General features: G+C 48.7%; 1 protein-coding gene across 1 annotated transcript in view; it reads right to left on the bottom strand.

The window, feature by feature from the left end:
- Positions 1-27,650, bottom strand: part of MRC1 (mannose receptor C-type 1) — a 78,964-nt gene that overhangs the window by 30,857 nt on the left and 20,457 nt on the right. The window contains exons 6-13 of the mRNA XM_077154726.1: positions 25,178-25,291; positions 22,417-22,563; positions 19,137-19,319; positions 15,963-16,120; positions 14,104-14,211; positions 8,714-8,829; positions 4,567-4,715; positions 2,067-2,266 (exon numbers count right to left, since the gene is read on the bottom strand). Of these exons, the coding sequence (XP_077010841.1) occupies positions 2,067-2,266; positions 4,567-4,715; positions 8,714-8,829; positions 14,104-14,211; positions 15,963-16,120; positions 19,137-19,319; positions 22,417-22,563; positions 25,178-25,291 (1,175 nt within the window). The remainder of the gene's footprint in view (positions 1-2,066; positions 2,267-4,566; positions 4,716-8,713; positions 8,830-14,103; positions 14,212-15,962; positions 16,121-19,136; positions 19,320-22,416; positions 22,564-25,177; positions 25,292-27,650) is intronic.

Here is a 27,650-nt window from a genome sequence, read left to right as displayed (position 1 = left end):
TTTGATAGAAGGAAATTAACGTCTCCCAAATTGTGCCAGAGTGTGTGGTCCTGTTGAGCTCACACAATGGATGGCCTGCCGTCTCTCAGCACTTCGTTGGCAGCGTCCTTCAAAACCACCTTGTCTTTTTTCACCTGAGGCTGGTGTATTCTAACAATTCCTGGGGCACATGCCACAATAGGGACCCTTCTGGAGGAGCTCCTTAAAGTATGGGCTAAAGGCTAAATCCAATTTACTACTTATTAATAGAGTATATGTTCAACAAATCAAATGTGCTTCATTGGAAATTCTGTGATTTTTGAGGTGATTGCACTAGGGCTTGTTGGGAAATTATGTAGAACACCAAAAATTTTATTTAAGAACATAAAATCCCCAAAATATGCCATCTTATGGAGAGGACTGCAAATAGCACAGAGAAATTGAATCCACAGTAATTAACTGAGAAACACCTGCCCATGGGCCGACAGTTCAGAAGTTACCTGTGCCCACCAGTGTTCACCACTGAGTGTGTCAGGGTGCCCGCCAGGCCGGCCTTCGGAAATGGGGTTGACCCCCATGGACCGTGGCTGCCCCAGCTGTCATCAGACTCCGCCTCAACCCTAACTTGAGCCATGGCTACAAGTTTCCCCGTCAGCCCCTCCTAGGACTCCTGTGGGCTCTTAAACTTGCTAGACTATGGGTATAAGGTTTTTATTTTCTTAGATAAAATTTATGATCATCTGAATTTTATTAATATTTCCCGTAATATTTACAAAGATGTTCTATTTAATTCTCACAAAGTCCTAGCCCCAGAACCTCTGCCACCATGTGACTCCTAATAAAGCACATATTTTAATTTGTTGAACATCCTGGATGTTTTCTCTCCTGGAGCCCCACAATCACTGGAGAACTCTGCTGTTTCCCTCAAAGCCCACCCACAACGTCCACAGGCCGAGAACAGGAACTTCCTCCAGGCCACGTACGGGAAGAAACCAACCTTCTCATAGTTACTCAAGTGTTTCCAGAAGGGGCAATAAACTTCTTGATTTGCTTCTTATTAATCCTCACATAAACCATTTCAAAAATTCCTCTTGTTTGACTCAATACCTACCCCTCTATATAAATTACACTTCTGCCCCCACTCATCAGTTTGGGTCGAACCCCCATCAATCGCTGCAACTACTTGTGGGAGTAACCAACCCACCTAGCCACATGCCCTGGAGCTGTCCAGGAGAAGACCGGACCTTCTTGGTCAACCTTGCCACCCACCGTTCCAGCAGGTCCCAAGAGCTGGACGGTGTCATTAAACAGGTGAGCACACCCCTAAGTGTGGGACACCTGGCTCCAGCAGCTGGCTGAGCCTATCCTTCTCTGGAAAGTAGATGACTACAAGAGAAAAAGCAGACCCAAATGCTCGGTCCACTGGGGCTTTTGTTTGTTTCTGCTCTTCTTTCTATTTTTCTTTGGTTGGCTGGTGAACTTGACTGCACAAGGAAGAAATGGGCAGTCCAGCCTGAGAATGTATAAAGTAACAGTAGAATGTTGACTTGCAGTTGAGGGGCTCTGGGGGGCCTCCTACCCCACCATCATAATAATCAGGGGTTAAATCAGAAGCATAGAACATTGTCTCCTAAACGCTCGTGAATGCACTATTGTGGGTTCATTTACATCAACTAAGTTAGATCAAAGTTTGGGCCCTAAGAGAAAGGCAAAATGAGATGCAATTGCTAGCATAATAGGGACAGAAATTCTCATCCAGGCAAGAGGAGCTTCGGCCTGGGAGGGAACCTGGGAGGAGGAAGAGGCACAGCGAGGTGTGGCCAGGCTGGGAGGTCAGGCACTGGGGGTACTCGGGCCGACGAGTTTGTTGCCTAAATGTGATGATCCTCACCCTGGCCTGGTCCTCAGTGTGCGCTGATGGGCTCTATAAGAACGAGGGGTGCCTGGTCCCACCCAGGGCAAGGACACCATAATCTCCAGGGGTCCAGCTTGTGCATCGTAGCTTTTTAAAACTAATTATTACTTAGGTGATTTCTTAGCGCAAAAGCCATCCTAAATTCTTCACCGGTTCAGCGGTAGAGACTTACCTTGAAGCACAGGCTTGTCTTGCTGCTGGTGCCCCAGTCCTCGGGACACTTGGGTTCAGGTGTGGTCGTGGGCTCTGGCGGCCGGGTCACGCCTTCTGCCCAGTGCTTGCACACAAACTTTGCCTTCTCATCACATTTCAGAACATCCCACAGTCCGCCTGCGAGCCCCGTTCTCATGGCAACGCACCCTGTCTTTCGCCCTGTGGGAAACACGGAAGGTGGGACCCTTGAGCAGGTCTGGCCAGGCCCACGGAAGACGGTTCCCATCTGGGGATCGAGCCACGGGGTGAAAGCGCGCGGGAGGGGGACACGCAGAGGAGATGTGCCGCCTGCGGCAGTTGGCTTGCGCTGTTTTGAACTGTTATCCGCCTTTGGCGTGTGTGTCTCTATCCCCAACTGAACTGTGATCTTCTCAAACTAGGGGTTTGGGTAATATTTCATATTTCTAGGATCTGACAGAGTGCCCCCCCCACATAGGCAATTAATGATAAAATAATGGCAAAAATAGTAGTTTAAGTTCCTTTCTTTTTCTTTGTTGTTCTTTAGGATTCTTTTTTTCCTCTCATCTTCCTGGATAAAGAAGGAAAGGATAAAGAACACAGACCCCAAGGTGAGGTGCCCCTGAGCTGGAGATTTTAGGAGAGTTACTCAACCACTCTGAGCTTCTTTCCTCACCTTAAAATGCACCTGCCTTATAGAATTGTGAGACTCACTCTGTGAGTGCCAGAGTTTGTGAATAACAATCAATAGTACAAAATGAAGGGTATACTTGGCTTCATAGCGCATGATTCTGTTTCATTTTCATATTTATTTCAAATAGCAATTTACTGAGACAGAACTTTGACATGAGGGCTTCTTGCTGCTAATAGGAGGTGGTCTTTTATTACTACTATTATTTGACATGACACTACATGCATAGAATTGTTCTCGAAGTTCTGGGACATGCACGTTTCTAAAGGATTTTCCTGGGGGTCCCTGAGGCCCCAGTCCAGAGAGGCCCCCCTAATTCCCACGCAGCACCCTGCATGGGGGTGCCAGCGCTCAGGTGGAAGGCTGGTGCCATGACGGCGAGCCGGCAGCTTCGGGGCATGCTGGGCCCTGGTGGCCCGCGGGGGCTCGGGCCATGCCCCCCACCCCTCGCCCCTCCACCATGCCCTGCGCTCAGGCCAGGGGCAGCCAAGGGCCCTCTCAGCAGGACACGGCCACCAGGTCAGGCCTGATGGATCCGCTTTATTCCGTAAGGACACCTCAAGTGGAGCCGCTCTGACCCTAATGCTGAACGGGCAGTGTGGGAAGGGATAAGGGGTTTCCCCAAAAGTAAGAGCGACCGCTCCCTTCCACACTCGTGCCGTTAGCTGCCATCCTCAGTTTAACTTAGGGCCCCCTCAGTGCAGGACGACGGGGTCTTTAAAATAATACTTTCTTACCAAATATCCCACCAGTGCAGGGTGTCAAAAATAGGGTGGCATGTGGGATCCCACGTTTTAGGCGGGATTGTTCTGTAAAACCCACAACTTCACTAGTAAAAAAAGAAAATAAATAAATATGTGCACTCGGCTCTCAAAATGTTGTCCAGTTATTTTATAATGAACCAAAACCTTACTATTTCCCAGAAAACTCAGTAATTCAATAATTAAACAAGAATCGGATTACCCGGGTCACTAATCTAGCCTCCTCATTGACAGCTGAGAATGCAAATTTGAAGGACTCTTGGAGATTAGGGTTTATGAGGCCAAGTGGCAAATCCATTTACGTGGGCTATTTCTTTTCCAGGAACAATGAAACATTCGCTACAAGGATGTTTTATTTCCTGGGTGCTTTCTCTTCATTCTGAATAGTGCTGCATACCGGCAATACTGGTGTATAAAGAAAGCAAGGCAGCTTTCAAGGTCTATTTCAGAAACCATATACAGCCTTTTACTAGGAAAGGTAAATCCAAATTTATAGAGAGTGGCTTTTGTGCAAACAGCACAGGTTTTATTACAGGAATTACACAGGTTAAATTTAAATCCATGCTCGGAAGCGCTGTCGTCACATACATTTTTTGAGTCCCAGTCTCCACATCTCTAAAATGAAAACACCTACACCTGCCTCGCAGGTGTCCGGTAGGGGCAGGATAAAATCCAGGGGGGCTGAAGGTGGCCCAGTGAGTTGGAGGGGGGACCCCAGCCCTGTCTGTGGCCCAGGTCCAGGCGCATTTCCACTCCCACTGGGGCTTGGCTTGACCAGGAGGTTCCGAGGTCTCTGACACAGCTTTACAGCCTCTGAACTAAGTCAGCCATTTGGAATGGTCGAGACCAGGTAAGATTTCCTAAATGGTTTTCAAATGTCTCAGTGTCAGGGAACCTGGAAATTCCCTCTTCCTTGTTTGCTCTTAGGACGCTGCAAACTAATGCGGAAAGTAAATGAAAACTACGAGAATGAAGCAAAAAGTATCACTGAACGCAAAGCCACCTCACGGCGCCCGGGCGGGAGGAGGCAGGCAGCCCGGCGCACCTACCAGGCATGTCGGCGTTCCAGTGGGTGAACTGCACCCCCTCCTTGGCCGTCCACTCAAAGGTCCCTCGGGTGCGGATGTCCGAGAGGCCCGTCCAGAAGTGCCGCTCCGGCCTCAGCCCCACCAAGCTCGTCAGAAAGGCCTGTTCATACCTAAAAGCAATTAGACCCGCAGCCGAAAGTCAGAAAAATCTAGACACATTTTCTCCCTGATGATCAACATGAAAAGTATCTCAATTCTATGTTTAGGCTATGGTTTAGTTGGTAATTCAAACATATTCTTTATATTTTTAAGTACTTTAAACGATACAGATTTTCTCTAAGGAAACATGAGTCCAAGGAGGGGAAAGGGGCACACAGCTGAGTGACAGGAACATTCAAATCTGCTCAACCCCTTTCTCTCTGCTTCTCACCAGCCTCTCTGCCCATCCCCTAATGTGATATTTTCAACTAAAGAGAATTTTGAAACCACAAAGGAGCAAATTTAGCATTTTCAATTATTGTAAAAAGCAACCCACTTTCCAAAGAGGCTCTGCTCACTTCTTGTCTAGCCAAGCCAAGGCATGGTGACCTTCCCAAGGACACAAAGAATGGAAAAATCCACATGCGCTTCCCCCTCAATTTCATGCTGATATCTCAGTTTTGGAAATGAAGAGACACTTATCCAGAGAAAGAGAAACAGAAGTTCCATCTCTAGAAAGAACGAGGAAACGGAGTCATGATAACGCAACCCCTTTCTCTCTCCCTTTGAATTCTCTGCATGTGTGGCATATTCTGGTAACAATGTTATTTGGTTGGCAAGGCAAAGAAAGTTTGTCTTGATGAACAAACATAAAACTGCATAGTCAGCGACAGAGGCAGCCCCTCTCTGTTGCAAAGGGAAACTGGCACCCAAGGTTTTCAGGAACAGAGGCAGTCGCAGAGCTGGGAAAGGAGAGAGCTGACAATGACAGAATGTATGCCTGAATAATCCTAACCCCTAAAAGGAGCAAACCACGGCAATCACAAGTACCAAACTCAGTTACGTTTTCCTAAGTTGTCTGAAAACCAAGTTCCTCATCAGAATGTATGTGCTCCTGAATAAAAATGCCATAGAAAATACATCAAGAAAGCAAAGCCAACATATAAAATGCGGTGAAGCGTCTGCTCTCAGCGTGCCAGCAGGGCAGGCACCCATGGCGTCCCCAGGACACTGAAAGCTGGGGCCCGTCTCCCTGGTCATAGATAAAAGGCATCTGTGCTCGGGTTTTCAGAAGTTAACCCTAGAGCAGCTGCTATCATGCTTCAGAAATGTGATCACACCTGAAACGAGGACGTGGGCTTTTACAAATGCTACGCCACCTTTCACTTTTATCAAAGGATTTTTAATATCAAGAGCATCCCCCCAGCTATTTATTGGGTCTTGAAAGACCAATGCATATAACTTATTGTATGAAAACTCAAAAATGTATCACTTCTTTATTGCAAATGGAGAGGGACATTTTAATGTTTCATCTGTGCCTAGCTCAGCACTTCGTTAAGAGTAGGAGAAGAATAAATAAATACTAAAATCGTAATGACGGGGGGGCTCCGGAGGCCAGGAATTGGGATCCCTCCATGGGTCCTTGTCCACCGACGCTCACAGCAGCCTGATCAGGGGAACCCAAATCTGGAAACAACCCAGCATCCATCACAGACGGCCGGACCAACGAGACGTGATCTGCACACACGAGGGTGTCATTCAGCCAAAAGAAAGAAGGAAGAGCTGGGGCCGCGCATCGTGAGGGGCCTTGAAATGTTATGTTCAGGGAGGTGAGCAAGACGCATGTGGGCGATTACCACACGCTACATGTGTAAGGGATGTCCAGGAACAGCGGCATGCGGAGACAGAGGAGAGATTAGAGGTGACAGGAGTGGGGGAAGGGGGTGTGTTAGCTAAATGATACAGACAGGTAGACAGATGGCTAGGTAGATGGATAGATGGATGATATACCAATAATCTACACTTAAAAATGGAAAAATGAAATAAAGTCATTGGTCTGAGTTCCCAGGCTTTGGTGGGTTCTCCCAGCTCCTGCAGCAAGGACCCCAGCAGCTGTCTCCTGCAGTCAGCTGGGCAGCTTCTAACCACGCCTCCCACCCAGCCCCCGGCCCTGGCTGCACCCCGCCTGCTCACTCTGACTCCCCAGGATGAGGGCCAGGCTTGCAGCTTCCTCCTGTGGTGTGCAGTGTGTGCCGGGACTAAAACCGCCGGCCACACCTTCTCCCAGGGTGGTCTCCCCCATTTGTAGGAGCACCCTCTCAGGGGGGGCTCAGAAAGCAGTGAGACCTGCACCCCTCCCTGGGAGCTCAGTTCAGAGGGTCTGGGGTGCAGGCGGGCAGCGACCTGCCACTCCGAGGGGCACTAACACAGAGAAGACGTCCCTCCTCAGACCCTGCCACAACGCAGGGTGGCCAAGGGAGCTTGCTGCGCAAGCAAAAGAAAGCGAGCGGAGCCTTCACACCCACGCCGGAGCCCACTGGCCGGGGCGCTTTGGGCTCCTCCCTCCTCACTGGCCAGGTGCCCCCAGCCCTGCTACTGGTCAGGCACCTGCAGGGAATGCCAGGAGAAAGGATGAGCCCATGTGTGGCTACTCAGTCTGACTTTCTGTCTTTCTAGCCCTAACAACCACCCCAATTCCTTCTGGGACTCTCACAGGTCCTCTGGCTTTGCTCTGCAGGAAGCCACATTTGACAGATGCCCCATCTATCAATTACAGCAGTGCATTCACTTGGTATCAGTTACAGCAGTGCATTCACTTGGTATCAACTACAGCAGTGCATTCAGTTGGTATCAACTACAGCAGTGCATTCACTTGGTATCAACTACAGCAGTGCATTCACTTGGTATCAACTACAGCAGTGCATTCACTTGGTATCAACTACAGCAGTGCATTCACTTGGTGTCAATTACAACAGCACACTCACTTGGCAGCAATTGCAGCAGCACACTCACTTGGTATCAACTACAGCAGTGCATTCACTTGGTATTAATAACAGCACTGCATTGACTTGGTATTAATGACAGCACTTGGCATCAATTACAGTGGTGCATTCACTTGGTACTAGCACAAGCTCGTACCAAGCACAGGCTCCTACCAAGCTCAAAGTAACTTTAAAAATCTCAAATCCTTTCACACAGAAAGCAGCAATCCAAACGTCACAGCTCTTGTGTCTACATAAATTTTTTTGTTTTAGTGGAGGTTTCCCTCGTCACTACTGATTTCACTCGGTTGGTTTTGTCTTATTATTCTGTCTCCTTCAAGATGCTTTGGGATTTGAGTCTGCTGTCCAGTGATTTCTGTGTGCATCTCAGAGTGTGTCCTCAGGTTTTGGGGTGCATGTCTCTCTGATGTTTTCTTCTTACACAGATATGGAGCCTGCAGAATCTGCTGAGCTTTGGCCTAATCCTGTGGTTCCCCGACATGGCTGAGCATGAGAACCGCCTGGGAAGGGTCAATTGTAGCCGCCTCGGCTCTCAGAATGCCAACTCAGAATCTGCGGAGCTGTGGAAACGCTGGGCGCTTCAGGGCAATTCCACACCCCACCACCCTCAGCAGCCAGGGAGACTCTCGCTCGTGAGTCTACTTCAGCCTGATTCGGTCCACATTTTTTTGTGCTCAAAAGAAAATTATGGGAGCTTTCCATAAATGTTCAGCTTTATAAAATATCTCTGTGTGGTCTACCTAGTAAACCTAGAAAGTAAAGAGAAGAAGATGGAAAGGAAAGGAGTGAATGAGTGAATGAATCACTCATTAAATGCCCCGCCCAGTTTTTGGTGGAAGGAGCACTCAGGAGGTGATTGGGAGCACTCAGGAGGTGATTGGGAGCACTCAGGAGGTGATGTAGGACTTTGCACTAACAAATACAATTATGTTACCCGCCTTAAAAATTTCAACATACATTAGCTCAGAAAAAGAATTAGACCTAAAAACTACATTTACTAGATTATTAGTAGAATGTGTGAGGGCACCTGCTATTCTGTAACGTTTTCCAGTGAAGAATCCCAACCAGGGTGTGATTTTACCTATGGGGCACATGCAGTTTTCTCAGGAATTTAGTGCGCAAGACTGACTTTTTTACACTTGTCATCACTTGACACATTATACAATAAAATGAAAACAGTTACATACCTGTCTTCAACAGTAGTTAGGTAAGCCATCTCACTCCCACAGGTCTGATTTGCTTCTGAAAATGTTGAAAGCGTGTGTCCGATCAGGTAGCAGTAGAAGCCGTGTCTTTTCCAGCCCTGTTAATGCATAAAGCAATGAAAGGGGAAAGAAAAGCAGGTGAGCTCATGCACCACATAATACTATTTTAACAATTTCTCTACAAGTATCATAAACACAAATTGATAAACAGTAGAAACTCCTAAAGAGCACAACTAGGAAGTCCTCTAGAGGCGAGGGGAGTCGTTTACGTAAAAACCCCCAGTGCACTGCTGCTCGCGTGACAGAGGATACAAAATGGGGGGGCTTCTCTCCCTTTTCTGACACACCCTCCAACAATAGCTGTTTCTGAAATATTCACTGAGGAAGCTGAACAGAACAACTACAATTTCACTTAAGATTGCTGACCGCAGGCTTTGCTTGGGGGGTCATTGCCCACTGGCCCCTGCATGGACGGTGGGTGTCAGGTCATACCAGCTGGTCCTAGGAGAGTAGATATCAGGCTTCGGGCAACGTAATTTGGCGTGGCTTCTCTCCCACGCTCCAAATGCACAGAAATGCCAGGTGAAACTTTAGCAGTGCGCAAAAACAAAAACTACACAGAGTTTAAAATAATGAAGAGCAAACCTGCAGGTACCAAGAATCAGTAGAAAACTAAAGCACAGAGTGGGGAATGCTGGGGTTGAGCTGCCCGGGTTGTACTTATGCCCGCTCTGAGCGGGACGTGGGGCCTCAGCCCACACGCGGCAGGGGGGGGCACTGAGGCCCTGGCACAAATGTGATTCCCCCTGAGGGGAGCCCTTCTGGGCTAGAAGGCCAGGAAATGACAGTGATTCCTGTCATCTGCCTGGGGTCCTGGGTGCAGAGAAAATGTCTTGTGTTTGAAAATAAAAGCAATGCTGTGCCACGGATGTCTGCCAAGTAAATTTACACCACCCACCCCGTGTGAAGGCCCACAGAGGGAAATCCTGACCCACTCAACAGAAGTCTGTCTCCCAACCACGCCAGCAAAGACTAACTTCCAATGAAGAATCACAAACCATGGGAGAAAATGCCCCACTGCAAGGAAGTGGCAACAACATGAATTCTGAAAAATATTATCAAAGTAAGGGTCACTCGGTGACAAAAGAAGAAATCAGACCGATAATGAAAGAACAAAAGGCTACGGCCACCACTCACTGTATACTTTGATGGACTATATGGTGTGTGAATTTATCGCAATAAATTTAAAAACTATAAACAAAGAACAGGAAGATTAGAATTTCTAGAAAATATAAGTATAATAATGAAGCTAAAAAATAGTAGACAAAAGCAACATAGAGAAACAAAGAGATAAAAACATGAAAGGAAGTTTAGAAATACGTTGACAGAAAGAAAGCATAGATAACAGATGAAACGTTTTCGTATTGGTCTAAAAAGTTTGAGGAGAGAGAGTAAAATTAATGACAAATTTTCAGAATAGAAAGAAATGTGTGGCTATGTAAAATGAAGATGCACACTGAGTACCAAGCGGAAGGAATGAAATAAACCACCTGGATACACGGTTGTGAGCCTGCAGCATGTCAAAGACAACCAGAAAATCTTAAAATCAACCACTGAGAAAATATAGACAACCAATTTTCTAAAAGAAGAATTAGCTGGTAACATGAATTTTGATGTAAAAATAAAGGCCAGCAGAAAGTGGAATAATATATGAAGGGCTGTCAGAAAACAACTAGCAGTCCTGAATTCTGTACCACCCTAGCTGCATTATTGTTCAGTATTGAGGATGAATTAAAGTCATTTTCAAACAAAGACAGAGTTTCCCACTCTCAGATTTCCAGGGGGTGAACGACCTGTGAGAAGGAATTCTACTTCAGGAGGAATGAGTGGGATAAAGTGATGATGGAAAAAGAAAACCCCAGCTCTGGCTGCCTGTACAAATAGCAATGAAAACTTAACTCAGTGGTTTAGTTAATAACACTGTATCAATGCCAATTTCCTGGTGGTGACCATATACTATGCAGTTTTGTAAAATGTTATCATTTGGGGATGTGTGGATGGTACAGGGAAATTCTACATACTATTTTTCAACTTCTCATGAGTCTAAAATTTCACAATTTAAAAGTTTAAAACATTTCAAGTGGAATAATGATCCCTATTTCATTCAGGAGGCAGATAGATACATTTACACTAAGTTCATCAAGTCAAGAATGCACGTTAGAAAATACAAGGTTAACCATTAAAAATACAGAAATAAAATATATAATTTCAAAACCTCTGGAGGGGGAAAATGGAATAAATATACTCAAAAGAACCAATGGAAGGCAGGAAAAGAGAGAAAAAGAAAGCAAAGAAAAAAGAACAGTGAATGTAATAAAATACACCCCAAAAAGGTAAAAATAAATCCAAATATATGAGTAAGCAAAAAAAATCTAATTTTTGCCAGTTCAAAGCCAGAGCTTCTCAAATTGAACTAAAAATTAAATTCTGATAAATATTTACAAGAGACCTTTCTAAAGCATAATAACATAGAATGAGTAAAAGCAATTAGTTGGAAAAGGAGATACCAACGAAAAGGTAATTTCTGTGGTAATATTAATATTATAAAATAGATTTTATGGTAAAAAAATGAAAAAAGTAATTACATAATAAAGTAATCATTCTTCAGGAAAATATAGCAACATAGCCTCAAAGTATAGAGAGCAAAGAAATGGCAAAACTACAGGGAGAAAATGGCAAATCCATAATCCTAGAGATAGGATTTAATACACATCTTCCAGTAAATGACAGATCTGACAGGCAAAATACAAAGAATATAATATCTAGGTAATACAATTGCTAAATTTCATCTAGTTACTATCTATTATTTATCTATTTATTGCTGCACCCAACAATCAAAGAACATACTGTTCAAGCACATGTGGAATATTTACAAAACCCAGGAAGAAAATCTCAACAAACAGCAGAAACAGAAAACACTTCACATGCTCAAGAGCAGTAGAATTGAAGCCCAAACATTTAGAAATTAGAATTAAATACACCACTACCATTGCAATGCAACACACTTCTAAATAATTCATGCATCAAGAAAATCTTACTGGAAATAAAAAACATTTAGAGTTGAATCAAAGAAAATGGTACATGGCAGAATTTGGCGATTCATCATTCCTGCCTCATGGTTTTGTAACTGAGAAATTAGAATGAAAGCGGTGGTCATGATTACTGAATTATTACACGGATGTTCCTTTTTTATGTCTGGTATTGGAGGAGACAGAGGGAACCCTGCGACCTCTGACCTGTAACCCCATTGCCTTGATCTCTGAGGATGACTGCGCAGCCTTCATCTTCTCCCCCTGGGACTGGAAAACCTACGACTGACCCTCACTTGAATGCGTTTACCCAAGTTGTCAAGTTTAGAGTCTGTGATCACTAAGAACAGCCCCTCATGTTTATGAATGAAGGGTCTTGGGTCACCAGGACTAATCCACCCCGAGCCCGGTTACGTTGATTAACGAAGCTAGGTGGGACCAAAGCGGGCCCGCCTGGCCGGGGCGGAGCCGAGACTCTAACCCACAGGTCCCCACCGCATGACATACTAAACCACACCCGTCATGTTAGGGCCGCCGTCCTCTCACAATGTCCGGCAACCGAGCGTGTAATGGATCTCGCTTGAGAATGATGTCACCTCCGATGACATCACCTCCGATGACATCACCTCTGATGACATCATCTGCGGCCGCTGGGCCCATTGTCCTAAACCCTGCCCGTCCATCGGTGCTGTCCTGTCGGGACCACTGCAGTTCAGGCAGGCAGTTTTGAGCCGAAGGCTGTCTGCTCTCCAGCCTTGTGCCTGGTGATAAGCTCTTCCTGTCTTTGAAACCCTGGTGTTTCAGGAATTGGTCAATTGAACCAACCCATCAGGCAAAAGAATCCACTGCCTCTGTCTGGTAACAGTTTCAATTCTACCTTTTATTTCCTTAGCATTTTGAAACATACCAACTGCGATGCCATTGCCACTGATCCTCCTGCAAAGATCCTGGTGGCATATTTCATAATTTCGGATTTTGAACTCATCTGCGGGTCTCCCCGTTGGCCTGGATTACAGGGGTATCTGAACAGAGGATTTGCTTTCGCCTCTGTCAGGCACCCTGTCAGGCATTGCATTAATTTCCAATTTGCCATTTCTCACATAAGAGAGAATCCCAGATCTGCAGGAGAACAAGCCTGTGGTCTTGAATTCCCGACGAGGCCTGGGCCCTGGCCCAGAGAACACGTTTGCGTTGATGTGTTCCCTGGCTGGGGCCGAGTTTTCCCCAGTCTTCTCTGCCTTCTGAGGGCGTCGTGGCCCAGAGCAGGTGTTTTTAAACTGGCCAGAGTATGTAATCCCTCTGAACTTCGCTTCTCCTCTGCCCAGTTGGGAAGGTCATATCTACCCTGTAAGGTCGCTGAGAGCACAACTGTGGTCAATAAACGGGCATCGTTACTTTGCTGATTTTATTATTGCCACTCTAAATTTATTCATTATTGCCTAGAGTGTATAATGATAGTGACTAGACGTACAAATTTAAAAATGCTTTTGCATGAGGAAGAACAAAGGAATGTCAATATTTACAGTGTTGAAAATAGGCAGAAATTAATATTTAAAAACTTTAACTTATGTGTGAGACTAAAGCAAAAAAATGTTTATTTGGTACAAAACTTGTATTTTGACTAGTGCATTTCCTAATATAACGTATGTGGACAGCTTAATTGAACTCCATAACTACATGGAACCTTGAGTAGGGCATGAGATTTTGTAGTATTGTCCAGAGTGATGCCCCAATAAATCCCAGAGGGATTTTAACAGTGAATAAAAAGTATTTGCGAAGCCAAAGAAAGGGGGAAAATTCAGCTTCCCCAAGTGGAAAAAAACAAACAAACAGGAAAACGCTATCCATCACCCCGTTTCTTTATGCTTTTGAAGATCGTTTCACAGCACTCCTTTCCTTTCCCCTGGAGACACCTGAGCGTGCAGTTCCATGGCTGAGGGCGAGCCGGGATGTTCTTCCCTCTGGCCGCACCCCTGTGGGCCCCAGGCCGACACCCGCGCCCCCCGCAGTGACCGGCACGGCCAGCGTGGCCAGCAGTCCAAGCTTCGGGCAGCCCCGCGGCTCCTGCCCCCCGACCCACCTCTAGGGCTGCCCCCAGGCCCCCTTCCGCGGGACCCCCCCCGTCCCGGACCCATGCCATGAGGAGGGTGGACCCCCGCAACCCGGGAGAAGGGGGACTGCACACAGCAGCACGGGGGAGCTGCTGGGCCCCCGCAGTGCCAGTCACCCCGTAAGAAAGCCGAGCCAAGCGGACACTGCCCCCCGCCCGGGCACTGCGCTCACCTTCCTGCAGCCCGCATCGGCCACCTCAGGGCCCAGGTGCGCCTGTGCCTTCATCTTGCACACGAAGTCCAGGGGCCGCTCGCAGGCCCGGTCGGCCCAGTACCCGTCCTGCAGGGAGCACAGGGACAGCGGACACTCGCAGGCCGCCCGGCAGGGGACCTGCCCGTGGCCAGTGAGGGTCCGTCAGCCCGCGGCCAGAGAGGGACCATAACCCCATGGCCAGTGAGAGTCCATCAGCCTATGGCCAGCAGGGGACATCAGCCCACGGCCAGTGAGGGACTGTCACACCATGGCCATGAGAGATGTCAGCCCACGGCCAGCGAGGGACTGTCACACCATGGCCATGAGGGACGTCAGCCCACGGCCAGCGAGGGACTGTCACACCATGGCCATGAGGGACGTCAGCCCACGGCCAGCGAGGGACCATCACCCTGTGGCCAGCGAGGGACATGAGTCCGTAGCCAGCGAGGGCAATGGCGTCCACCACGGGCGGAGGCTGCGTTTGCAGGGAAGCGGCACTGCAGACATGGGGAAGGCATGAAGCCTCGTATGTTTTCTCGTATCCTAAGTGGCCAAGCCACTGTCTGGGGGGTTCAGAGAGAAATTAGAAAGGCCTGAAGCCCTTCAAGGATGGGACTGCCACGTCCCTCCAGCCCGGCAGCCAGCCAAGGACACGCCGTCCAGGAAAACGCCCTCACCCCGCACCCCGCACCCACCTCCGCCTCGCCGCCCCCACAGCTGCGTGCTGACCGTGACCTTTCCTCTCTTCTCTAACTGCCAGCCTTCCTGCACTGTGCGCCTCTGAGCTCATCTCTGCTCGGTCTCAGCCTGCAGCCGGTAATGAGCAGGGTGCGCACTTGGCCTCGCGTTTCCAGGCCGAGGGGTGCTCGTGGAGCTCAGGGCCAGCGCCCCAGCCGCACCCCAGCTCCACGTCAACACCCTCCATCCTTTCAGCTCCTCCAGGCCAGGTGCTCAGGGTTCCTCTGTCCAGGGCAGTCCCCTGCCCATGGGGGCGCCTCACTCCCGCCCTTTTCCTAAGCTGTCCATTAGCCGCATGGAAAACAAGCCCCGGGACGCAACAATAGCTGTGGGCGCTATGCACTTCCACGCACACCCCCCCCCGGGCCACACGCCGTGGTCGCCCCCCCTTTACAGCCGCGGACCCAGGCCGCAGGCAGAGCCCAGCTGCTAGCACGGCACTCGTCGCCTCCGGACAGCAGGTGTCCTAGGATAGTCCCCTGCTGCTACAGCCGTGTTCAGAGCACAGTATTCCCGAGGAACCCGAGAAAACACGTAGCTCTGCAAGTTCAGGCCCCAGGCAGCGGGACTGGAGGGTCTCCAGCCAGGGCTATCTCCCCAGAGCAACCCACAAGAGCAGAGCCGCGCAGCACCGCCAGCCAGCAGTCCTGCCATTCGGGGCCTAGCAGGGACCAGGCCAGGCCATTTCTTGGGGCATTTTGGCCTTGAAAAGTGCCAGCACTCTGAAAACTAGCTGGCCAGGGCAGAGCCCCTCAAGAGCCTGAACTTGGGCTCATCTCAGATCTGGAATGGAAGCTACCCCACAGCCACAGAGAGCACAGGGAGCGCAGGGAGGGCAGGTAGGGCAGGTAGCACAGGTAGGACAGGGAGGGCAGGTAGTACAGGTAGGGCAGGGAGGACAGGTAGGGCAGGCAGCACAGGTAGGGCAAGTAGTGCAGGTAGCGCAGGTAGCACAGGTAGGACAGGTAGCACAGGTGACACAAGGAGGGTAGGTAGCACAGATAGTGCAGGTAGGGCAGGTAGCACAGGTAGAGCAGATAGCACAGGCAGCACAAGAAGCACAGGCAGCACGGCATACGTGCAGCTGGCGCGTGCCTTACCGGGCCCCTCATCACGGTGCAGTCCTCCTGCCTGTTGTTCTCGTGGCTCGGCTCCCCCCGCAGCCACTTGGTGAAGGTCACGGGCGTCCCGTCGCTCCACTCGAAGTACATCTGGATCTTGATGTCGTTCAGGCCGATCCACAGCTCGTCACTGGGCTCTGCGCAGGGAAAGCCGGCAGGGTTGTGTCCAGCCACTGCCCAGGGCCCGGCGCCAGCACGGACACCCTCTCGCATCCGTCCCACCGCTCCGAAGTGGGGACTCCCCTGGAGACCCCTCGTCAGGGTCAATCTACCCACGTGCTGCAGGCTCAGGTGGCAGCTCCTTTTCTGTCCTCAATTTTAGTCCAATTTCAAATTAAATTAATTTGAAATTTAATTATGGTTCATTTGAAATTTATAAAAATTTATAATTTACACTTGAAATATAATTGGACTGAATTCTTTAGCTGGGCTATTGCAATTATATCTCCTGAGTTGCTAAATGAAATTGAGGAAATCTCTCCCCACACACTACCCTGTGAAGCCACATTTTCTCGTGCAGAATTCACCAGGGTTCTCGAGAAAGGCACAGGGCGCCGCATCCGCGCTGCGGGAACGAAGCAGCCTATCTGCGTATAGATCTACTTGGCTTCTAGAGCTTTAACCTAATAAAAACTGAAAAGTACATCCATTTTGCTGATTTTGCTGTTTTAAAGAACACTGCTGAAGCACAGCCGCTGTCCCGGAGATAAAACCACTCCACACTGCTGCTGGCATTTGCTTTTTATTTATTGGTCTATCAATGAATCTATAATAATTTTTACCATGAAATGCCATGAAATACCAGCAGAACTCAAATAACAAATAAAGGCTAAAACAAAAACAACCAGAGAACATACAATTTTTCTTTTTTCTTTTTGTTTGGCATGGGCAGGCCCCAGGAATCAAACCCGGGTCTCTGGCGTGGCGGGCGAGAACTCTGCCTGCTGAGCCACCGTGGCCCGCCCTACAATTTTGTTTTATATATTGTATAGTGATAATTTTGTTTTGACATTCCGTGGAGACCATTACTGCCTTCATAAGTAGTTAGAATTCCTAAGCCTTCTAAACATTGCAACTAAAATGGGACAAATTGGCGTGATCCAAAGGCTCAAGATTTCATGGCTAAAACCAGAAACACTTAAAAAAACAACTGAAGGACACAAAGTGGCACATCTATTTAATTTGTGCTACTGGGAATTCCATCGCAACTGCGTGATTTATGTTCCTTAAATGGCAAAATAGAATTACTTGCCAAAGGACTGTAAAATTGATGTTGTAGTAGAAAATGAGGAAAGGAACCACACACGATCAGAATTTCCCTGTGTGGTGTGACCCGAGCTTCTGGGAGCCGCCATGAGCACTGCGTTTAGAGAAGGCTGGGGGTCTGCGCCGCGCCGCCGATACTTCCCGAGCTGCCAGCATGAAGGAGCCAGCGGCTGCACCTGTCTACTTTCAGTGCGCTTGGCAGATCCTGGCCTCGTGTGCACCAGGGACAGACTCCAAAACGACCTCAGGGGCCCGGAGGCTCAGCCTCAACGTCGCGAAGGCACTAAACACCCTGGTCCCTCAGTGAGTTTCCCATGAAATCGTCTCTCACTAAACTGGCCTTCCTCTAACAGCTTCTGTGCCCCGTCCTATAAGAACATACGACGTGTGAACAAAGGGTGTTGAGACAGATTCCGTAAGTCAGTTACGGAAGTGGTCTTACTTCTTGTGTTCACAACTTCTCTGTCCTGAGGCCGATTAACGCACCTTCAACGTGTTTCCACGACGAATGCAAAAGGTGTGTCACCAAGCCAAAACAGGCTTGCTTAGCTCCTGATTTATAAACATTTTCAATGTTATATCTTTTCTTTGCCTTCGCATATTATCTTGTTGTTTCAAGTAAATAAATCCTTGTTGATTAATCTCTAAAAATGAAAGCTTGCCCCATTGAACTTTTGACTAATTCTCAAGCTGAATTTAAAAGCAACATGGTCAGCCAGCTCCTGATGAGTGCAGGGATAGAAATAGGGGCTCTCCTAGCACAGGGTCATGCCCTATAAACTGCTGCGTAACTGGCCCCCCCACCCACGGCAGCCTCACTAGCCTATTTCCCAGGCATTTTATTCACAAACTTCATTAGCCATCTGTAAGTCACGATAGCCTTTGGGAGCTGTTACCCGGATAGATCCATTCTGATTACAGTATTATCTTTCACTCCATGTGTCCAGAGTAGCAAACATAGGATAAAGAAAAAAACTGTGGACCAGCTGCAGGAGGTCCTTCTCGTGGCCTCCTGAACTAGGCAGCAGGACAGGAAGTGCCCAGTGGGTGCAGGGGACAGCGGCAGTCATGTCTAGGGATCTTTTGAATATTTCCTGCTGCTGCTGCTCCATTTCCTCATCTTTCTGCTCACTGGTTTTCCTCATATCCCCACCAGTTTTTGGGCACTTGTGCCAGGAAGGAGGGTCTCCTGATTGCCAACCCTTTCCCTGCAGTGTGGGATGGGAGCGAGGTGCAGCTGCAACCCTCCTGCAGCCTCTTGGGCACCTGGGGCAGCTGTCCTCCTCTCCAGAGTGGGCCTCCCCAGCACGGCCACCTTTTTGTGGCTTTGTCTTTTGAGTTTTGATAGGGCTAATTTTTGAATACTTTACAAATTTTGGAAACTTTAGTACATTTTGATTTATTTCTTAAATTGTATACCCAAATTGAGGCATAAATTTCTTCAGTAAGTGTAGGCCAGTCCCTAACCACTCCACTCAACTGTTGCACTTCCTTCTCTGCCCAACAGCCCAGCAGTGTCAGCTAGGTTAATAAGGAAAATAACACCCAAAGCGGGAGCTGGTTCAGCAGGGACCTTTCTAATGGGATGAAGTGTGTACTTTAAATACACACACAAATTACTCCAGAAAATGAGACATGATTGCCAAATGTATAGCAGACTGCTTTGGCTCCAGATTACATTTAGAAAACTAAGAAATGTGAAAAACAGTTCAATAAATTACTGCTATATTAAAAGAAAAATAGGGTGAATTGTTTTCAATAGTAAGAATTCTGTACCTCACTCTCTGATTTTCACATTTATTCTTAAACTATTAATTTAATTACTAATTTAACTTGATGAAACTTTATTACACTTTGTGGGGTGCTATGAGGAGGGGTCCGCCCTACCGTATCCCAGCTGGGAGAAGATGAAGTCGAATTCCTCGATGCTGTGGACGCTGGCCAGGTCGCCCCCCTCCTTCCGGCAGGCCCGCAGGGCGTCCCTTTGAATCTTCTTCTCCCTTTGGATCTTGTAGCAGTGGCCGGCGTACGGCCACCACTGACTGGGGCAGGCGCTGGGCACGTCACTCTCTGGGGAAGAAGAGTTTGGAAGGCTTTGAAAGGGGAGCTTTTCTAAGGCACGGCAGCATCCTCTGTCACTCTCCACGTGTCAAGTTCACAGAGGCAAACCAAGGAACCCTTGGTCTCCATTTTTGGCATGCACTGTCACAGAGGGTAGATGGCAACACTCTATTTTGTTTGCTTTTAGGCTAAAAGGTAAATGGCCCCCATCATTTACTTTGTAATAAAGTTAAATGGGGATCTCTTTAAAAAATGGAGCCACGAGGACGCTTGGGGCACAGCGGGCTGCAGGTTTCACCCACACTGGCCACCAGCGACCCCCAGGAGTGTCTGCTTAAGTGCCAGAGACGCAAAAGTTCTAGCGTAGAAGGCATTGCCAGAAAGACCCCAATTTACCCTTCCTCCATGGGATTGATTAGGGAGACACTCACTCCCCAGGGAGGGCGGGCGTGGGTGGCCAGTGTGGAAGCAGAGGAGCGGGGGCGAGGGGCCGAGGCAGCACTGACCGCTCCCAAAAGACAAGCATGCAGCAGGGCAGGGACTGAGAGCCAGAGGCTTCCGTCAAGACCTGAATCTGTCCCACATTGTGTGATCTTGGGCAAGTCACATCCCATGAACCCAAGTATCCGTATATAGCAAAGACTTTAAAAATACTTGTTTATCATTGAAGTTGTAGGTTTATAGGGAAATCGTGCAGACAATGAAACATTCACAGAGCCCATGCTCATCCTCTCTAATCATTCCAGTTGCAGCATGTGTGCAGCCAACATGAGCATAGAAGGATTTCTAAACCTCAGCACTATAGCAGGCACCAACCCTCGCTGCATTCTTTCTGAGAGGGCACTGAGGATAATGAGCTTATAAGCTACAAGCCCCACACAATGACTATTTAATAATTTAATTAGGTTGCTTAATTAAACCCGTAATTATTGTCAGCAGCCTAATTATTGCTATTAGTAGTTGCGGTCATGATTCATAATCTTGATCACACACTGCAAGAGTGTAGTGCAATGGAACGAGCTGGGCAGGGCGGAGAGGGTGGTGCTGGGGCGAACTCACCCAGAGCAGCCTGGGACCTGGGGAGGGGCCTGCTCAGAGGAGCACCAGTGTCAGGAGAAGAGGAAGCACTGAGGTTACATTTTACAGCCAGCAGCTTAGCACCCCTTGCGTGGATACGATGTCAAACAGTAGTTTAGCAACACACCTTGCTGACAGAGAGAGCCCGGGCTGCCACGTGAAAGTCTGTTTCCACACTGAAGTGTGAAATGAAATGTTCTCAGACGAGCTGCCTTAACAAATGTCTAAGAACACTGCAGCCCCACCTGCCCAGGTGGGGATCGTGCAAGCCCAGGATTGTGTACCCACCAATCACACAAGTCAGTCAGGTTACCAGACACCCTATTACTGCAATAGAAAATGGCACATTTTAAAAATTCTATTCTATGAGACTATTTGGTTTCTATGTACATCCAGCAGTTACAAAACAAACAAAAAAGTTAGTAGATCTCTGGAGCCCTCTGGAGGGATATTTTAATTTTGCTGCCTAAAACATGAAAATAAAGTCAGCAAATGCTGAGGTATTTCAAACTGAGCAGATGAACGTCAAAATTATTCTAAAGCATGGGGGTACACGGGTGGTTCAGTGGCAGAGTCCTCGCCTGCCATGTGGGAGACCCAGGTTCAATTTCCAGCCTATGCAACTCCCCAAAACAAACAAACATGCAAAGCAAACAAAGGAAAAAACAAACAACAAAAATGCAATAAATGCTGCTGCAATAATGGGATACTCATATGGCAAAAGAATGAAATGTGACCCCACTATACAGCATACAAAAAAAAAAAAATTCTAAAACATGAAAACAGCCCACCCAGGTGAAATGAAGGGTGTTCCCGGGGCAGCTCGAAGGACGGCTTGCTCCCCTCGAACAGGTGTGGCCAACAGAAACCATAGGTGAACATAAACTCCCCAGCAGCCATCAAGGCAAGGAAGCAGGTAAAATGAATTTTAATAATGTAGGGGTTTTTGACCCAATCTTTTCAAAACACCATTTTACAGTGTGAAAACGGAAAGATTTTTACATCCTGAAACTCACTCACGGCTCACCTGCATGCCCATGCATGCCTGCTCTGGCCCGTGCTGGCGGCCCACCCCCACCCTGCATGAACAGTGCCGCCCTCGCAGCTGGGATGTGACCTGCAGGGGGGCGCGAGGGCTGCCTCCTGCCGAGGTGGTGCCTGCCACACGCCATGGCAGCCGGACCCCTGCCAGGCTTTCCCAGTTCTGGTTTCTTTGTGCTCAAGGGCCGGATGGAATAACTAACTCTGGAAGCATAGAGACATTAAAAACCGGCATCAGGGGAGCGTTAGCAAGTGAAGCAGGGGGAGTGCCAGAGGCGGGGGGGGGGATAAGCCACACGCGTGTGACAGCCTGGACAGGAGCACACAGAAGACCAGAGAAAACTTGAGGCATCCCTCCAAAAACCACTGGCAGTGAGCAAAATGCCATTTGTGTGTCTTTAGTCAATTTGAAGAAAGGAGGTTTTCTTGGCTTAATAATTTAATTCTTCTATAAGAATATAATGGAGAACATGGAACATAATTGCATTTTTTCATATACAAAATCCATTTACTCCTTTTTAGCTGTCATTATTCCATTGATGTGAAGCCTTTTGTGTAAGATGCTAAATGTAATAGCATCAGAGCCAAGAGAGATCCTTAAGCAGCAATGACATCATAAAATTATCCCTTTCAGGAATTTATTTTCTAGCTGGATTCCAGTTCTTCCACTTGCACAGGTTTTATATATTCTGGGAATATCTTCTTTCCAATCTCTGCTGCTCAATAACTTCGACCACATAGGGCTGCCGTGAGGGTGAAATGCACATTGTGTGCGCTGTAGGCTTTGCTGGACCCCAACACCTGGAGTGGCCAGGTAAGGTCAGTGCCCGGCAGCTGCGGCCAGCGATGGGAAATGTGTGGGAATCTCCTAAACTTGCCCTCACAAGTGATGCACACCTGTGGAGCACTTTCACACACCTGTGACCAGGCTGTAGTTTCCCCCGAAATTCTAATACTTCAGACACTTCAGGTAAAGTAGGTCACTTACCAGAGGGAATAACAAAAGAATTCAAAGTCGTGTTGCCTTTTTTACAGATGTAGCCCAGTTTCTGAACGCATTCCAGATTCTCCCATTTGGCATTTTTCCCGGGATTCAGTGACACGCAGCTTTTCCCAGGCTCGGCTGATGGGCTTCCTTGGAGGAAAAGGGAGAGTTGAAGCAGGGCAGTGGGGTGCTGCCCGCGGCGGCCCCCCAGCCTCGCGCCTCCGCCCTCGGGGGCGGTGGGCCCTGCACCGCCTCCTGCTGCAAATTTACAAATAAACCCCTGCTGCGTGCGGAGCAGACAACGGGCCTGACCTCCGCTTTCGTGTTGGCTCACCCCCATGCCCCGATGTCGCTTACACAAGTAAACTTCGGTAAATAACCTTGGCTTTCGCAGGCTCAATTCATCAAACTGGACTGTAAAACCTGAGCATTTCTCACATTGGTTTGTATAACGCGTTATAGAGCATTTCCCAACCAAAAGGACACACGATGCCACGACAGCTGTTAGACGTGGCGCGTCCTACCAGAAAACCAGGCCGGGCTGGCAGAGCGTCTGGGAGGGGGAAACGTCCCCTGACGGGGGAGAGGACACAGGGGGGATCGGATGAGCCCCAGGGCTCGGGAGCGGACAGCTCCCTCCCCGCGGTGAGTGCAGCTCGGCGGCACCGGGTGTCCCACCGCCCACCCAGGCCCCCCACCGGTCCCTCTTGGGGCGCTGGTGGGGAAGCGGAGGGAGCCGTCTGTGGGCACGCGGTGGGGCAGGCCCTGCAGTCCACCCTCCTCCTGCTTCTCCCCCTATAAAGCACGATGCTAAAGCCGGAGGGCGCTCGGTCACGGGCGCTCCGAGTCCCCACATCACCCGCCCCGAAACACCATCAGAAATCGTGGAGGTTATTTGAATAATACATAAAGGAAAATTGTCTGCAGTAAGGATAAAGACGTTAATAAATCGTTACTATTATGGCAAAACCAACAGGATCACAGAACTGATACAGTGTCAGGACGTGACGGAACCTTTCAATGATGATATATTTTACAGCTATTGGCTATTAACTGAAGGTTATTGATGTATGAATCAGAAAAGCATCTTATGCATTGACTTAATTATCAATACACAGCACCACCAACTTTAACGTATTAATATGGTCTTTTTAAATGTTTGCCATAAGTGTCTGAATTTACACTGTATGGGATTTATGTGAAATATCCTCAATTTGAGTGTGAATGCATTTTAATAGGTGCATTACTTGGTAAGTGCTTCACAGGATGCTTGGCTGAATAATTCACACAACAACAATTTCTAATATTTCACATTTCTTTTAGTCTGAAGAGGTTCTCCTACTATTTCCAAAAATGATTTACTCTGTCACCTGTTTTTCAGGAACTTGATTTAATAAAGAAGGACATTTCTTTTCTTTCCTCATTAATATTTTCTTTTCTCATTATCTGTAAATATTATCAGCAATACTTGTAAAAATATTTAATATTTACATTAATATATTAATTTTAAAAATTGTCTGTAAAACCCTACCCATTTAAGTCAAAATACAGTCCTTTCAAGTTCCCTCTCATTTTAGCATCAAGTCTGAACTTATTTTATAGTATTTTTTCTGTTCTCAAAGGATAACTTATAAAGCAATGCGCATGGATACGGGGCTTTATCATCCCAGCCAAACGCAAGGCCCATTGGTGGCGTTAGGACAGTCCGGCCACGTGGAGGTGCCATGGCCAGTGGCCCCGGCAGAGCAGGGAGCGGCTGTGCCCTCCGCCCTCCCCCACGCAGCGGCCCCCCCCGGGCCCCGAGCGTACCCCATCCCGGGGCTGGGGCAGCGCTGCAGGGCGGCCGAGGGCGGAGACGAGGGGAGCACCGCGCCGCCACGGGCCTCCTGTTCCCCCACCGGTCCTCACGCTCCGACCGCGTTCACAGTGACGTTACGGCAACTTTGAAATAATGAGCTCAGGCTGGTCTCTGTCCTCTGAAGGACAGATGGCTGCTGAAGTTCATCTCCCAACAAACTGTCAGCCCAACTGCCCGTGACATCTATGCTAGAATGCAATATTACAGTCTGTGACCAGAAGGCTATCTTAACCCACGCAGGAAAAACGGTGGTGACGCAGACAGGCCTAAGCCGTGGGGAGACTGATGGAGATATTGCAAATATCTCAAGACTGAGGTCAACCCACCCGAAGGGAATGTCAGTCACGGTAACTCATTGTGTGCATGTGAATCTGTGTGTGAGCACAGACAAAACACGTACACACTAATCTCCTAACTTAGTACATGACATAACATGCATTACACCCACCATAAACATGTATGTTTCACTAGAATGTTGTACAGTTCAAAACACGAAGACAAAAGAGCCCAAGTCCACTTCATCCAGCTTTCCAAGCGGCTGCTAAATGACCCTTTCAAGGACAATGGCAAGGATGACGCCACATGACGTCTCTAAAACAACGCTAGAACCGCAAAATCACGTTTAAGGGGAGCCACAGTTGGCCTTTGAATATAAAACCTGGCAAATCAGGGATTCTCTGAAACGTCCACTTCACACAGGGATGGGTGTGGAGTCACACTGCAATCCCGATGGAGCCCTTCGGTTCGGGAAAGTCCAATCCAGGGGGCAGAAGTCAAAGCTCGCTGAGACCCGGCCGCGTGTGGCCCACCCCTCGGCTCCGCACAGCGCCCAGGAAGGCCTTGGTGCTCACCGAGGGAGCTGAATCCGACCACAGGACGGACTCGCCGGGGCTTAGTTGGACCTACCTGGCAGCCAGTTCAGGTACCGGAAGGGGCCGCCCCCGCTCCACTGCCAGCCACTGTTGAAGCTCAGGCTGTTCAGCCCAATCCAGAGCCCGGAAGTCAAAGAACTGGTCAGTCCTACGAGGAAAACACAAAAACCCAAAGCTTGTAGAAGACAGTGCCGAATTCAGAATTAAGTGCTTGAATCAAAACGTACTTTAAGGGGATCGTTATAATCACGCCCAGCGCTTTCCTCTGAGCCCCTAATGATCCTAAGGGAGGGCAGTAGGACTGCCTCCAACACACGAAGCTCCTGCGCCCGCCCAGGTGAGCCGGGGAGACCCTTGCCCAGGCTTGGATGGACAGGAGCACCTGAGGGAAGGGGCAGGAGAGGGAGAGGAGCAGGAGGAGGGAAGGGGCGGGAGGACAGAGAGGAGCACCTGAGGGAAGGGGCGGGAGGAGGGAGAGGAGCAGGAGGAGGGAAGAGGCGGGAGGACAGAGAGGAGCAGGAGGAGGGAAGGGGTGGGAGGACAGAGAGGAGCAGGTGGACTCCATGGGGGCCGGCAGATGCCCCACAGACCTGACGTCCACACTGCTGCTATTTGCTGTAGGTTTACCTGCTGTTTGATTTTTTTAAAGCAATAAGATATAATAAAAAATGCACTAAATGCTGGGAGGTAGAAATCAACGAGAACAATTCAATCCCACCCCTTTTGGCCAAGTGGTTGAGAGGCGCAGTGCACAGAGCATCAGGCAGGCCGCTGTGCTCTTCCTATCTTGGGGTGTCCTGTCCAGCGCCCCCTCCCCGACGGGCCGGCTGAGGCACCCGGAGGTCAGTCTCCGGCCCCGAGGCGGCGCGGGTGGCAGGCCTGCCCGGGGTGCGCGTCGCTGTCCCCCCACTGAGGACGTGGCCCAGGCGGCTGCCTCCATGGTGACAGCTCCCCGCCCTTCGCTGCCCCCTCCGCCCCTGAAGTCATCCTGCCTCCTGTGAAAACCCAGCGGCTGGTTCTGTGAAGCTGGGGATTTACAGAAATGAAGGGATATTATCTAGAGAGCTACACCAAGGAATGACACGCCTAGAGGGGAGTCTTCACCCACAGTTAGTCTTAAAGCCCCACGAGGGTAACCTTCGCAGGCTACATTTCTTTTCTCCTTCCTTTCCACGCAGAGCCCGGCTGGGGTCGCACCTGAGGCTGGCGGGCCTGCACGGACCTGCGGCCACCCTGCGGCCACCCTGAGGGCACAGGGCGGCACTGGCCATGGCCTGGGGGGAGTGAAGGGGGGACCCGGACACAGAGCCCCTGACAGGGGGACACGGGCCCTGACCCTCTCCCTCGGCCATGCCCCCCGCTGCCCGCACCCTCCCTGGGCCAGGGTCCCTTGAGGCCCTGGCGTTTTAAATGCCCGTCAGGTGCCCATCTCTTCCTCCCACGGCAGGCACCGCGGGCGCCCGGGGCCGGGAGGACACCTCGGCAGATGAGGACGGGGCTCTCTCGGCAGCCACCACTCACCCTGTTACACCAGCTTCACACGCACTCGTCTCTCCAGGGACTTCCTTCCAGGCTTTTCTACATAGTTATTAAAAGTGTCTTGATTATGATGTTACTATTTATGTCTCCTTGAGATAAGCTGCAGACACTAAAACTTGCTGTCCTCCTCCCCCAGCAAATCGCCACCTTCCTGGGCCTGGAGGGCTCGTCCACCAGCCTTCCCGAGGATGAGACTCAGCGGCGGGATAAAACCACGTTTTGTATTCATAATAGCTGTATTAAATCCTAGGGAACATCAGATGATTTTCTACCAATTTTTTTAAGTTATACAAACTTCAACAATAATTACCTCTCTGCTTGCAGACCAGTTTGCTACCGGAAGTGCTGGACATAGAGGCATTTCTAAAACGCCAAAAAAAGTGACCTTCCCAGAAATAATTACTCCAGTATTTCACAAAATGTATCCGTCGAGAAAATAAGGGCATTTAAGTCTTCAAACTACAGATAATTCACTGATTGTAGGAAGAACTGAAGCGGATTTTGTCTGAAGTTACTTAATTAAGTTTCTGTGTTTGCCATGATGCGAAGTAGCAGCTCTGTTAGAGGAACTGTTTGTCTGCTAGAGCCTTCCAGACTTGTTCTGAGGAATTAAATCAATTAATACATGGCAGTGCTTTAAACAGACCTGACACAGAGTACTTGTCCTCTGAGTGTGAGATATTATATTATTCATGTAATTATTAATAGCTCCAGGTTGCAGCAGAGTAGCAAAACATGCCCTTCGCAAATAAAACTTAAGCCCCACATTAAGTGTATCACGTAATATAGATACACATCATCCACAAACTTTTTTCTCTAAAGTGATTTTATCATTTGAGAAAGGGTCAGACCAAATTTTTCAGCACTTCTATAAAGAACATCAATTCCAAATGCTCACTAAAAAAAATTTCTTTGTCCCGCCTGAAATAGTTAACTCTTTACTTTTGCACTTGGTTATGGAAGGAGAC

This window comes from Tamandua tetradactyla, chromosome 1 (assembly GCF_023851605.1).
Source record: "Tamandua tetradactyla isolate mTamTet1 chromosome 1, mTamTet1.pri, whole genome shotgun sequence".
Classification (NCBI taxonomy): Eukaryota; Metazoa; Chordata; class Mammalia; order Pilosa; family Myrmecophagidae; genus Tamandua; species Tamandua tetradactyla.
This window is presented reverse-complemented; position numbering and strand designations above follow the sequence as displayed.